Raw genomic sequence first — 13,475 nt, 5'->3', positions numbered from 1 at the left:
TAGGCTGAATATTTTCACACGGATATGTGGTAAGGCTTGTATAGGTGCTGTATTTAGTAAGCAGCGTGAATTTAGCATTATAGTGAACTATTTTTTTTTTTACTTATTACAGGCGCTACGACGCACAGGTGTTTCCCGTGGACAAGTGGCGGATGCAGCAGTGACAAGCTTTCCAAGCTGGGCTATTCTACAATAGTGCTGTTCAACAACATATTGTGATCTTGGCAGGTCGGCGAATTACCGGGAATGAGGGTCCTGTTTTCATTTACCTGAATGCTTCTGTTTTGTAGGCATCTCAAGCAGTTAAACGAATGATAATCGGTTCGCGCTTCATGAGCAGCGCTTTTTAAAATTTTTTCTCCACTGTTATTTGTGTTTGCTTTCATGTTTGTGTTCGTATTCTTGCCACTGTTAAGCGAGGTTTCTCGTATATTTGATGAGAATAATAAAAAAGCTACACAGAGAGACCCGGTGTGTTGTGTTGCTCCATTGTTTTTGGCAAGTCACGTATGTATAATTGGTTTGCAAAGTTGATGCAGTTTGCTTATTGTGCCTCGCGGTCCCATTTCTGTTTTATACATGCCATTGTACAGGAAATTATTTAACGAGTGCGCATTAAATAAATAATGCGCACCCGTTTAATAATTTCCTGTATACTGGCATGTATAAAGCAGAAATCGGGCCGCGAGGCAACTCGTAAAATAAGCATTGGTCATAAGGACTGGCCACAAAGCCAAAAATGTGCATGAAAATAGCGTGGGGTCCACCAATTGGCATTATCATGGCAAGGTACTTTGCCAAGCGTTGTCCAATATTGGCCTTCCAGGGCTTGGCCAATTGTTGGCTTGTCACCTTTCCCAAACACCAGCCAATATTGGCGGCCGAGGTATTGCCAAGCTCGGACACATTGGCCACTGATGTTTTGCCATGCTTGGGCTTGGCAATTTCTGCTGCTTGGGAGCTTGACGCGGTACAAGGTGCACTTGCAAGTAGAAATTAAATGACATATTCACATCGGCGCAGCTGTCGCAACTCGCAGCATCCTTTTCGAGTTCCGCAAGACCACAGCGCAGCAATCTTCGCAATCGGATGACAAGGCAGGCGCTGCCTTTCCTCCATGACTGGCGAACGGCGGGCGGGCTGTTGCTAGGACGCCGTTGCTAACGCGACTTCCAATGGCCGCCGAAAACACGTGACTTCCTCCACACTTTTGCCAATGCGCGGGGATAGCTGGGGGCCTCTCCTAAGCTTTTTTTTCCTCCATGCGAGACTCAGACAGAAAGCGATGATGTGGCATTTCCGGAGGCTCACGACAGAGGGCAGCGTAAGTACACTGTGTGTAAGGCATGGAGGAAAGAAAAGTAAAGAAAGAAAAAGGGGAAAGAGCAAAGAAAAAGAAAAGAAAAGGAAAGAAAAGAAAAGGAAAGGAAAGAAAAGAAAAGAAAGAAAAGGTATTTTTTCCTCCATGGTGTAAGGCCCCTACGGTGAACGGAGATGTTTCGGCGCCATGTTCGAAGTGCGCTAGATCACGGGAGGCCTTGAAAACGGCTGTCGACCCGAGCGTGCGCAGTTCGCGGGCTACCGGCGTTCCGCGGGAAAGCCTAAACCGGGACGTTAGCGGAAGGAGGCAACCCGAGTCTCTTGAAACGGCGGTTGCTTCTCCGGACGCGAGTTCAGAACCTAGCAATGCTGGGGCAGAGCCGGCAGTCGAGACACTGAACGATGTTCACGGTGCAGCTAAGCGTAGTGACGGCGCCGCAACGGAGCGAGTCGCTAGCGTTCCACCGGAAACTCAGATACGCGATGTCAGGCAACGGCCAGCCGAGCACGTAGCCATTCCGGTGTCGCCTGGGGTTGAGCCGTCTTCTGAGACCGGGCCGCCCGTGCCTAAACTGGCCTTGACAGCCGGAAAGGGGAGCGAAAACACCCTACGGTGTTCGCTTGCAGACGGTGTCGCAAAGAAATGCGGCCAGAGCTCTCTTACGCTCCTGCCAAGTGGCAGAGCCGCACGCTCGCTTTGCGCCGGGTCTCAGCGGACCACGCAGCGGCCGAGAACGAAAGCGCACGCCTTGCTCGAGCGGCGGAAATTAGAGCAGTGTCCTCCTCGCGCTCGAGACACGTCTCGGAAGAGGGCCGATGCCCTCTCGACCGGTCGCAGTCGCTTTCAGAAAGGAGGCACATCTAAAGTGCGGTACAAATTGGGGAAAGCTCCGGGGAATGACAAGAGCTCAAATGGCAGCTCTCTGCGCGAGAAGTGGCCTGTAGGCGCCGGACTTTCTCAAGTTCATTGTTTTTCCTGGCGCAGGTTTCGCCCTTTACGATTACGTTTGTTGTGTGTGTGTGTGTGTGTGGGACATTTCTAATCACGCGAAATGTCACCTTTCAAGTTTGTGCACTTTCAAGTTTGTGCACTTGCACTTTCAAGGCCAAAATATAACTAGAGTAGGTAGTTATTCGCGTATTTTTGTGCAACTAAAAGCCTGGTAGATCTTCAGTGTGGATTTGTCTTCGCACTTGCCAGCGATGCGGTTGTGTCTTCCTGTGTTGTTCTGTTGCTTGCCTGAGCAAGACAGAGATGTTCTTGGGGAGCCACTACTCGTCCAGTGACCGGCCCGTTGAAACTCCAGCACGGTGTCGTACAGCCCAGGCATGGAGTCGAGCGTCTGCCGAGCACTTCACTTCGAAAGCATCCCTCCGGACAACGGTTGAAGACCCTTATCCATCGGGATCTCGGACCCCCGGCGGAGAAGCTGTTACGAATCGGCCAGCGCCGCCGTACTTTCCCGCATCACTCCTCGGCTGTGCGGCGAAGCCACTGCGTGCGCCTTTCAGCCGTCAGGCGCCACCACGTCGGGGACTCACCATTCGAGTTTCGACAAGCCGAGCCAGACGCCTCGCTTTCAACGCGCTTCAAGCTCCGGCAGTTGCCAGCGGCGAGTCGAGACTTGTTCAAGGACACAGAGGCACCGCGATCTCAGCGGAGTCCTCCTCTCTCCCCTCTCTCGGACTCAACGTGCCCCGAGGCTACCGACGACTCACGAACTCTGGAAAGAGCGTTGTGTGTGTCTGTGACGTTCGTGGCGTGTTGCGGCTTGTTGGCGTTTTGACCGTTACGGCTTTTGGGTAAAAATAGAAGCCGCCCAAGCGCTGTAATCCATTCCTGTTAGAGCAGCGAATCCATGCTGTCACTCTGCTCGAGTCCTGTATTGTAACCTCGCCCGTCGGGGCATTGTTTTTTTGGCTTCGGCTCACCTCTCGCTATGAAGTAAACAGTCAGGTTAGCCTACAGCTTCTGGACGTCTTCACGGCTGCAACAGCGGCTGGCCGCTCGCTTTACGCTACGCTACCACACGTATGCCGGAGGCGATTGGACCTCTTCCCGGCTGCAGTCGGCCTTCCCGGTTGCAACAATCCCCAGTTTATTAACGTTGTGAGATCATATTGTAAGGTAACTACGTCACTCGGATTATCTTTTGTTCTGTAAACCACGCAGAGATCGGCGAAAAGACAGGTATACGGGTCAATATTGTTTGGCATATTAAGCAACTAAAACGAGAAATTTCCCCTACGTTTCTCGGGATATTTGGGGAAGCGACACAGAGTTTATGCCTCAAGAACTCAAGCTTGCTAAAAGTAGCTGAAGACGGCGCACAGAACAACACAACCAAAGCACACAAAGTACACAACACAACCTCACGATTAATGCTTGAAGGGATAGCGTTGCTACAGTGTAGGCCAGCGTAAGAGTCCAACGTCGGTGAAAGGGATGTACACCTGCCAACGTGGAGGCGTGCGGCTCCGACAAGCTAATATTTTAAAGTAAAGTGTATGGTTGGGCAAGTTGTAACGAGTTGACGGTATAACTACGGCGCGGTGGACAAAACACGAAAGGCCGATTGTGCCTTTTCCTGCATGCTGTACCACGAAGCTGATTTTCCTAATCGTTTTTCGGAGGCCCCCAGAATCCTTATCATTGTGATGCGGAATAAAGATTCTATTCTATTCCATTCTATTCTATCCCATAAACTATCGCGAGATTTTAACTCTGCTCATTTGAAGAGAAATGTGGCTAAAATTCCTATTTTTACTATAGAACACTCAACTATCCATTTGATCTGACTCTAAACTCAAGACATCTGCAGCCCGACTGTGAAGTAAGAGGCACCTAGAATCACACAATGGTTCACGAGGACATCGTCCAATGCTGGGTTTTCGCGAACTGCCACAGAGTAGAACCAGCTGTAATTATCACACATTGCAAGTCTCGATGCCATCAAATTCTGCTGATGTGTATTTTTGTGCACAAATTTATCTTACTCCCCTCCTGCTTGGGTCCGTAAATGGACCGGCAGTGGACCTAAGTGGACCTAAATGAATAAATATATGTATATGTTCTGGATTTCGTTTACCACGTTTTGGGGAGTTGTCTGCATCGGGAGGAAAAGAACGGGGTTAAAAGATTCCCTACACGGTGCAGGCTCACACTTTCGAACGCGTAGTCGCATCGTCTGTTCAAAGTCATTCTTACAACTCAAGCGGGGTTCCGTCTTCGTGAGGCGCAGGGTACTCAAAGTGCGCCCGACGGTCAGCGGACTTTCGCCACTGTACAGCCGTGAGCTGAAGTAAACGGACCGCGGGAGCGGTGGCCAAAACTAATCGCTGCGCCGCCTGGTTACGCGGCGCCTGCGGTCGAGACCGCGCACAGCGCAGGCGCGGCCTACCAGCACAGCACGCATGCCGCTATCGCTCGCGTCTTCGCGACTGCATCTTGCTTCGATAACTCAGCGCCAGGGGAATCAGCCCGCACAGTTAGAGGCACACCACCGGGCACCGCCCTATCATTGAAAACGATGCGACTCACCTGATATGCGACAATGGTGCTACGCTGCCCCACATAGCGTGCTGTGGCTGCGTTGGGCTCGTAGCCTTGTCACCCGTCCGTTGGCGATCGGCGTCCGCAGCCAGCCAGCACGTGCGCCCCTCCCCCGCTCCCCCTCGCTCTCAACAACAGGTGCGGGCGCGCATGCGCGTGCTCCGGCGCTGAAAGAGGCGTTGCAGCAGCAGGTGCTACCTCCTCTCCCTCTACTGCGCGCGCTACGAATATAAAGCGGGTATCGGCGCGGCTCACTCCATTCTACTCCTGCGCTCTGTTCTGCTTACTCTCGAGTTTGGTCGTCGTCGAAGTTCATAAGCGATGGAAGCAACACCTTCCACCAGTACCGCGACGCGAGCCAACGTCAGCGTTGCAGTACCAGTTCAAGACATCGTGCCATCCTCTTCATCGACGGCGGCAGAAGACAAGGCGGCGAGATAATAAAGATCCAACCGATTGCCCCGCAGAGAGGGTGGGGTGCAAACGATGGCAATAAATAACACGTTACGTACTTACGTCTCTCGTCTCTCTCTCTCTCTCTCTCTCGTCTCGCAACCCAACTACCCAACCCCTACGACAACAACAACTACAACTACCACCGCCAACTACCACAACCTACGCCACGTGACCACCCCCAATGCTCTGCATTTACTCGTGTCCCTCGCGCCGGGACACGCGGAGTACATTTTTTTTTATTCCTCGGTATCACGATTGATTGATTGATTGATTGATTGATTGATTGATTGATTGATTGATTGATTGATTGATTGATTGATTGATTGATTGATTGATTGATTGATTATAGGGTTTAACGCGCCGACGCAACGCAGGCGATGAGGCGCGCCGTAGTGGAGGGCTCCGGATTAATTTTGACCACCTGGGGATCTTTAACGTGCGCCGAAATCTCGCACACACGGGCGCTTTTGCTTTTCGCCTCCATCAAAAAAGCGGCCGCTGCGGCCGGGAAACGAACCCGCGACCTTGTGCTCAGCAGCAGAACGCCTTAGCCACTGAGCCACCGCGGCGGGTTTCCTCGGTATCACAAGGTCGCAGCGGGAAAGCATTGCAGTAAATACATCCGGAAAAAGTGACCAACCAACGTGGGTGCTTTCTGTTTGCTCGAGATGGTGTACGGGCTATTTTGCTTGCTTTGATATACTTGCGCCCGATGCAGGGAAGACAGGCTTCCGGAACTAAATCTAATTGAAAAATGTAGTTTGCTTGCGTTTCGATAGTCGCTGGGCATGCAAGGATAGGTTCAATGGTATCTCATATAGCAATATAGTTTTTGAACATTCAATGTATGTTTCGGTGCCTCGAACTTTAAACAAATACGAAGCTGGATTTTCCCGAGCAATTGTGAAATGGCACATATGCCGCATACGGCAAACGAAGTTTCGTAAAGCAATGCAATACATACCTAAACGCACATGTATTTGCAAAACCTTAGCATGTAAGCTTAGAATAAATAATATTTCGAGTTCGCTGATATTCTCGGGAGGCTGTAATTTAGAATCTATGCTCAAAACCGACAAAGATGGTGTTTTGTCTTATTTTCTTCGACTGCACAGTAAATTTTCTCTGCTTCATTTTGTACTTCAATATACGACGCGGGAGTGTCATGGGGGGGGGGGGGGGGGGGGGCGTGCAAAAAAAAAAAAGCTACAAGCACGAGATCGCGCCAACTCTGCCAGCGGAGCCGCGTTGCCGCCGATTGCGACAGCGCACCGTTTCCACGGGTGTGTTGACCAGCAGACAGCAAAAGGGTGGCGCGGTTCCCCTCGCGCAATTTTTCGGAGCGTGAGACAATAGAGAAGAAGCGAGCGACAGCGGCATGTGTGCTGTACTGCTAGGCTGCGCCTGCGCTGTACGCGGTCTCGACAGCAGGCGCCGCGCAACCAGACGGCGCAGCGATTATAACCGACCACGGGAGCTAGCTCCCGTGGTCGGTTTACTTCAGCTCACGGCTGTACGTTTCATGAAACGTACGGAAACCATTGCCTTCCCGCAAAAACGCAGCGTGTAGACACACATGAGGTGGTGCCACAGGAGAAGGCATCAGCACAGCTGCGCTCGGCTAAAGCAAGCGTGGAAGGACATTGCGCTAACGGCAACACTCACCTCGTACGACTTGTCTCCGAATGGCAGGGATTGCCCGTAGTAGCGGTGTTCAGCAAACACGATAAGAGCTTTGAACTCTGGCGCCCAATCCCACATGATGCCCTGTAATGATAAAAACGATTTGTGGTTCCAATCAAATACCTTCTCTCACTTGTCTCTGGCAGTCCGGCAATTTCTGGCATAGTTATCGTAGCCACTCGGACAGACACAAATCGAGATTCGATAATGAGAGCATACCGTGCATAATGTAACATTGAAACCGTCTTCCGCAAAGAAATCGTTTGGTCCGCGATTCTCGGCAGTGCTGACGTACAAAGCAGGGAACTCATGTTTATGGCCAAAGAACCGAGAGAAAGCTGTGCTAACAGGTTGATGGTCAAATAAGTACCGTGAGCATTTTTTGAAGTTCTCTGCAGGGGCTTATCCCTCCTAGTTTGGGAACTCTGGAGAAATATCGATAACGACGAGGCTGTTGCCAGGAAGAGCTAGGCAGAAGCCAGGGGGACCTGGGATCCATGAGTGTACAGTCATCGCTCGGGTGCGGCTTCTGCCAACCTGCGTCCATAGCTAACCAAAGTCTAGCCCTCGTTCGAGCCCTCGCAGCCACAACCAGTCCGCGGCAACCGTTTACCCTTCGTCCGAGCCCGCACCGCAGCATCCTGACGGCGGTGAACGACCAGCCCTTCCTTGAATCCCTACCCAGCGAAGGACGACGAGCCGTAGGCGAGATCGAACCAGGTTGAATATACAAACAATTTCGTACGTCTACGCCTCCATCTCGTGGTGCCCAGTGTGGACCCAGGGCCAGTTTAAAGGGGCCGTGCAGAAAAAATGCAAGTTTGTTTTATTTGAAAGATTTCGTGTTTTGTGGTGCCCCTGCGCTTGTCCGGAAGCAAACCGTACTTTATTCACTGGCAAATTATTCAACTTAAATTTTTTATTCTCCCGCCAAATCGTGTGTTTTCGTGGCGTTTGCAATGATTTCATATGTGCTGGGGAGCCTTGTTTACCGTTAGTCAACCTAGATTGCGCTACCATACCGCGCCGGGCCTTTTACTGGCTTTGTTTCTGACCGTATTTCCACCTGGCTGGTTTTTGATAAGGTAGGAAAAAAATTCGCGCCAATCCACCCCGTGAATGTCGGAAAGCAAAGCTGTAAACGGCACACGTAACGATTACCCATGCGACGTCACTTAAATTCACTCACTTCGCTATAGAAATATCGAAACCAGAGAGAAGTTAAGTGCGCTTAACCACACCCTTTATTACTTCGAAGAAATATTCTTAGTACGCATAAATCAATGCATGATCCATGGACGGTGGCTGGTACAGTTGTATCGGTGTAGCCCGTGAGTGGAAACTCTTTTTTATAAAATGAAAGGAAGCTCGAATCCGTTGTTCGACTATCTCATTTCTTCCTCTCTGTCGCCGCGGACGGAGGGTACGAGACCGACGAGATCGGCCCATACAATCCGGCTCCTTCCCACACCAGACGCGTATTCACCTAATGCACCCGAAACGCTACGAAACCGGATGTAAATTTCGCTGAGAAGTAGGATTCCCGGCCGCGGCGGCCGCTTTACTGATGGAGGCGAAAAGCAAAAACGCCCGTGTGTACGAGATTTCGGCGCACGTTAAAGATCCCCAGGTGGTCAAAATTAATCCGGAGCCCTCCACTACGGCGCGCCTCATCGCCTGCGCTGCGTCGGCGCGTTAAAACCCTACAATCAATCAATGAAAGCAAAGGGGAGGTTGTGGTAGGTTATTGAAACAGATAAAGAATTTGGAAAGAAAGAAAGAAAGCGCAGAAAAAATGCGCGCCAGGTGGGATCCGAACCCACGATCTCCAGTATACCGGTCTGGTGCGATAAGCACTACGCTACCGGAAGGGCAATCCCCCCCCCCCCCCTTCCCCCGCTTTCTGGGGTATTTATGTCAATGTAATTATTTCCTGTGCTTGGGGGTGGTAGCCAGCGCCACTCTGACTTCTCGGGGTGAAGGGGACCTTTTTTTTTAATCCCCGCGCCGTGACTCGAGTGTCTACGACATGTCGAGAGTGGTCAACCAGCGTTAAACCCTGGAGTCACGGCCCGGACGGGGTGTAACTCGTCCTTTCTTGCTTATTCGCGAGGATCAGCGATCAGAGCTTCTCGATAAGTATTCAAAATGCGTAGGTTTCCCTGCAGTATTTTTGAGATGCTCCTATGAAGACTCAACAGTCTAATACTATGTACCAAGCAGCGGCCTCTACACGCTCATCGCACAGCAGGAAACAAAGCGGCTTTCTTCTGTATCTTTCGTTGTCTTGTATCGGATTAATGTTTCTTGCTTTTTTTCTGCCCAACGCATTAATTTTTCTGCGCCCTCACCAACTTCTTATTAGGAGGTTTCGGGATGTTTGGGAGCCTCACAAAGGTCGTGTGGATATTTCCTTCATTTTGTATGGCATACATTCCCTTCTTCACAAGTTGGCTTTCATTACGGCTGCGTGCAAGAAGGTGCATATCCGCAGCGTGCTTTGTTTATTCACATGTAAATACAATGAGAAGGTTTGTGCTATGTCACCGCGATCGCGCCCTAAACAATGTGGTCCACAGTACTCGAAGGCGGCTTTTGTGCTCCGAATTTCTATCGTAATTATATCGTTATCATAACGAACTGACTCTCAACTCGAACAATGATGACATGATTACGGTGTTGAAGGCATGACATACTCGCTAACTAACGTAATAAATAGTATACCTGCATAATTACAAGACTCGAAACCGAAGAAGAATTCCAAGTATATCTTTATTGCTTTTCAACCCTTCCAGGCGCGAAGAACAAATCCTATTCTACTCGGAATGGCGTTCTATGATTTGAAGAAAATTACTTTACTCTCTTGTCCTGGACTAATGACACGGCCCACTAATCAGATCTATTTTATTGTTAAACAAAGTTTTCCCCTCCTCCCCTTACTCCTCCAGTATTCCTAGAGAGAGAGAGAGAGAGAGAGAGAGAGAGAGAACGCAGTTTAATGGTACTGACGAGGTCTGTCCAACAGATAGACTAACATGCTACGTCAGGTGAATAATGACACAAATGAAAAAAAAAATGACAAGCGGTCTGTAGACAGAGTTCAGTAGTTCAAGGTAAAAATGAAAGAAGTGTTAAAACACACTAGAGAAATGTTCTAACGCATTGGGGAAATGTTCGCTTTCAATTTTAGCAGAGTTGAGGCAACCGCGGAGCGACAACACGTGGTCATGAGATCACTAGGTCAGGTTAAAAATAAAAGAAGGCGTAAACACGCAATGGCTGAATGTTTACTTTGAATTTAAGCGCAGTTCAGGAAACTGCGGAGCGACCACGAGCAATCATAACACTTTGACAGCCAACCTAGTAGTCACGGTGATCACACCCCGAAATGTTCGCTGGGACACCACTAAGTGCTTGAGAGCGCAAAGGTGACGGTCACGGTTCTGTAGCACATGTCGAATCAATGCTCGGCACTGTTAAAATCTGTGAACTAGGCCTGAACTGCGAAGGAAGCTTAGGAAGGCCCTCGTCGCACGTGAAGCCATCTTTGCGCATGACCAGGGGCCAAGCACATCATTCAACGTAAGATACGATGTGGGTAGCCTGCCCAAAGTCACTGTCAAGGAGCGTCTTGGTTCGTCATATCGTTTACACACACATACGACATGGTAAACATCTTCGGGACAGTTCCAGTCCCGACAGTTAACAGTTTTCCTATAACGCATATCCGAATATCGGGAAGATATGGCTGTGCAAAATATTCCGAAATATCCCTCCAGGTCTTAACAAACATATATGTGTTACTATAAATTTAACGAAGACGTGACTCGTTTTGCTCAATAAACCTCCATACTGGTTAGATGCATGGTATAGAATCAGCACGCGCGTATATACGCACTGGGTTATTTGGAACTCAACCTACAGTTTTTGCAGTCTATAGTGCATGTCGGCAAACTTTCATTCCTTGACAACGTAAAGTGATGTGACAAAACGCATTCGAGCGTTCGTCAAGGTTGCAAAAACTGTGTTACCTTACATATGATTACCGGGAATCGTGATGCCTTCTGCCAAAGCCGACAGCCCTGAAGGCCTAGAATTTGTTTTCGTCTTCCATTTTCGCTGTTGTCGGTTCTTAGCAGCTGACTGTTCCTTTTGTTCGAATGCTTACATGAGAAGCTGACGCCTAGCTCCGACTCTTCGCGTTCCGCACAGGACCGGCTTCGCAAGGAATGGGTTGGCGCCAGCAATGTTTCTCCCGTAGCGGTATCCAAAAACTATCCTTTAATTGACACCATGAGCTAGTTTATGCGATTTTAAGCCTATTGTTATGATAAAAAGTTACCCACACGCCAATTCTGGTGCTGACAAGCAACAGACGTTCACCGAGCGCAAAGACCGAGCGATCCTGAGTGAAGCAGACGACAGATGCGAGAATCCCTATGCTGACGTCACGGAGGCGCGCTTCGCAGCGCCGCCTGTGTTCGCGCTCACCGCCAGTAGGGAAACGAAACATTCGTGGACAGCTTTGAAAAAAAGGTCAGTTAGTCCCCAGTCCGTGGAAGCTCGTACGGGTCCGTCTGAGTGAAATGGTCCCGAAAGTTTGCGTAGAAACCGATTTGCGCCTCGTAAAGAACCACAGGCAGAGAAGGATTTATTACGTCACCGCAGCCAGGGGGCAGTTGCCATGCGGACCGTCCCGCCCCGCCTCCCTCCCCCCTTCCCCCCCCCTCCCGGTTCCCTCGTCTAAAAAATGCCGGCACAACGCGGCTCCCTTCAGGGACGGAGGGGATGTGTTCTACGAACTTAAAAGAGCAAAAAAAATATTGAATGACCACTCGTTTCCCCCTCCCCCAAAACACTTCAGGGTGGTTAGGTCAGTTTCGAAAGCAACTCAATCTCCCTGTGGTCTCATTTATTCCTTCGGCAAACGTCCGAAATTTATGTATAAAGAATGATTCTCTTTGTTCCCGCTCGTATGTGGTGCGGAAGCCGGACTGAATTAAGACGGCCTGTACTTTTCCAGGAGTCGGAGATGCCTAGACAGCGGAAGGTCGGGGAGGCCCTTCACGTGTGACCGGTGATTTTTAAACCTTTTGCGGAAACATATTTTTGTTTGGCCAATTTATTCCTCCTCACAGACAAGGCAACGGAGTTTGTAGATTACATTAGGGGTGTAACAGTTGAGGCTGTCTTTGATTTCATATTTAGACGTTGACCTAGTGGCCTGGGCAACATTAGTGGCCTCCATGTGGGGGCAAAGCTTACAGCGCGGCTTGTCGCATGGCCGGAAGCCCAGAGTTCGCTCAGGTACTTCTCTGTTTTTGCCCTGACCAAAAGGTCCTTCAAGTTTCTGGCCCGTCTGTACACAGCACGGGGGGGCCGCTGAAAATCAGCCGACAAGCGCTCACTCTGCCTTATGATATTAAAATGTCGTCTCAAGATGTTGTTTACTTGCGAAGTTTCGGACGAGTACGTAGGGACTGAGTTAGTCTCATGGTGGGTTTCTTTTGGGGTTTCAGTCAGAATGTCTTCTCTTTGTAAATTGCGGGCTCGGTTAATCGCATCGTCAATAATTTCTTCGGGATATTTCTGACCATTCAGGGAGGTCCTTAGCTCCTTAGCATGTTTTTCGAAATCGTCCCGTCCAGAGCATGTCCCGTCCCGTCCAGGGCGGGACGGGACCTCGCCCTGTATCGTCGCGTCCAGGGCGATGTGTCCAAATTGTTGACGATTGCTGGTCTGTTATAACGATTTTGCGGTGTGGTGATGTGGAGAGCAACCCTGGTCCAGACCTTGAGGAACCTATAAATACTATACTAGCTGAACTAAAGCAATCTAAAGAGGAACAAAAGAAACGCGGCACCACACTTTCAGATATTAACAAAAAACTTTCCAAACTAGACGAAGTATTAAAGGTATCAAAGGCGAACGAAGAAAAAATAAAGAAGCTGGAGGGAAGAACAGAGCGCGTAGAAAAGGCTCTGACAGGACAAGACAAAAAGCTTGTCGATTACGAAGATCGTTCGAGAACGAATAATTTGGTCGTATTCGGCATACCGGAAGGACCAGACGAAAACAGAGAAATTCTGGAAGACAAAGTTATTTCTAAAGTTTTCCAAGACACCCAAAAGGTCACAGTTACTTCCGTGAGCGCATTCATAGAATTGGCCGGGTGAATGAACAACGCCCAAGGCCGGTCATTGTGCGGTTGTACAATTACAACGAAAAACTTTCGCTTTTCAGGAAGTGTAGCATACTAAATGATTCTGGTGTATCAATATCTCACGACTTCTCGCAAGCAACACCTCAGCTACGAAAAAAGCTCTGGAAAACAGTAAAGGACAACAGAAGTCAGGGTGATCAGACGTACTTAGTTTATGATAAGCTATACATCAATGATGACGTCTACGTATGGGATGAGCGTCAAAACTGCAGAAACTCCTGCGCAGCGCTGAGTGCTCGG

The 13,475-nt window shown here is 49.6% G+C and overlaps 1 protein-coding gene across 1 annotated transcript in view; it reads right to left on the bottom strand.

The window, feature by feature from the left end:
- LOC144168778 (lysosomal Pro-X carboxypeptidase-like) overlaps positions 1 to 13,475 on the bottom strand; it is a 209,815-nt gene that overhangs the window by 101,800 nt on the left and 94,540 nt on the right. Inside the window, exon 3 of the mRNA XM_077697743.1 lies at positions 6,995 to 7,096. Within this exon, the coding sequence (XP_077553869.1) occupies positions 6,995 to 7,096 (102 nt within the window). The remainder of the gene's footprint in view (positions 1 to 6,994; positions 7,097 to 13,475) is intronic.

This window comes from Haemaphysalis longicornis, unplaced genomic scaffold, assembly GCF_048455015.1.
Source record: "Haemaphysalis longicornis isolate Haplotype H1 unplaced genomic scaffold, Haemaphysalis longicornis Haplotype H1 scaffold_2, whole genome shotgun sequence".
Lineage (NCBI taxonomy): Eukaryota > Metazoa > Arthropoda > Arachnida > Ixodida > Ixodidae > Haemaphysalis > Haemaphysalis longicornis.
The sequence above is the reverse complement of the archived record's forward strand: the minus strand, read 5'-3'. Positions and strand labels throughout refer to the sequence as shown.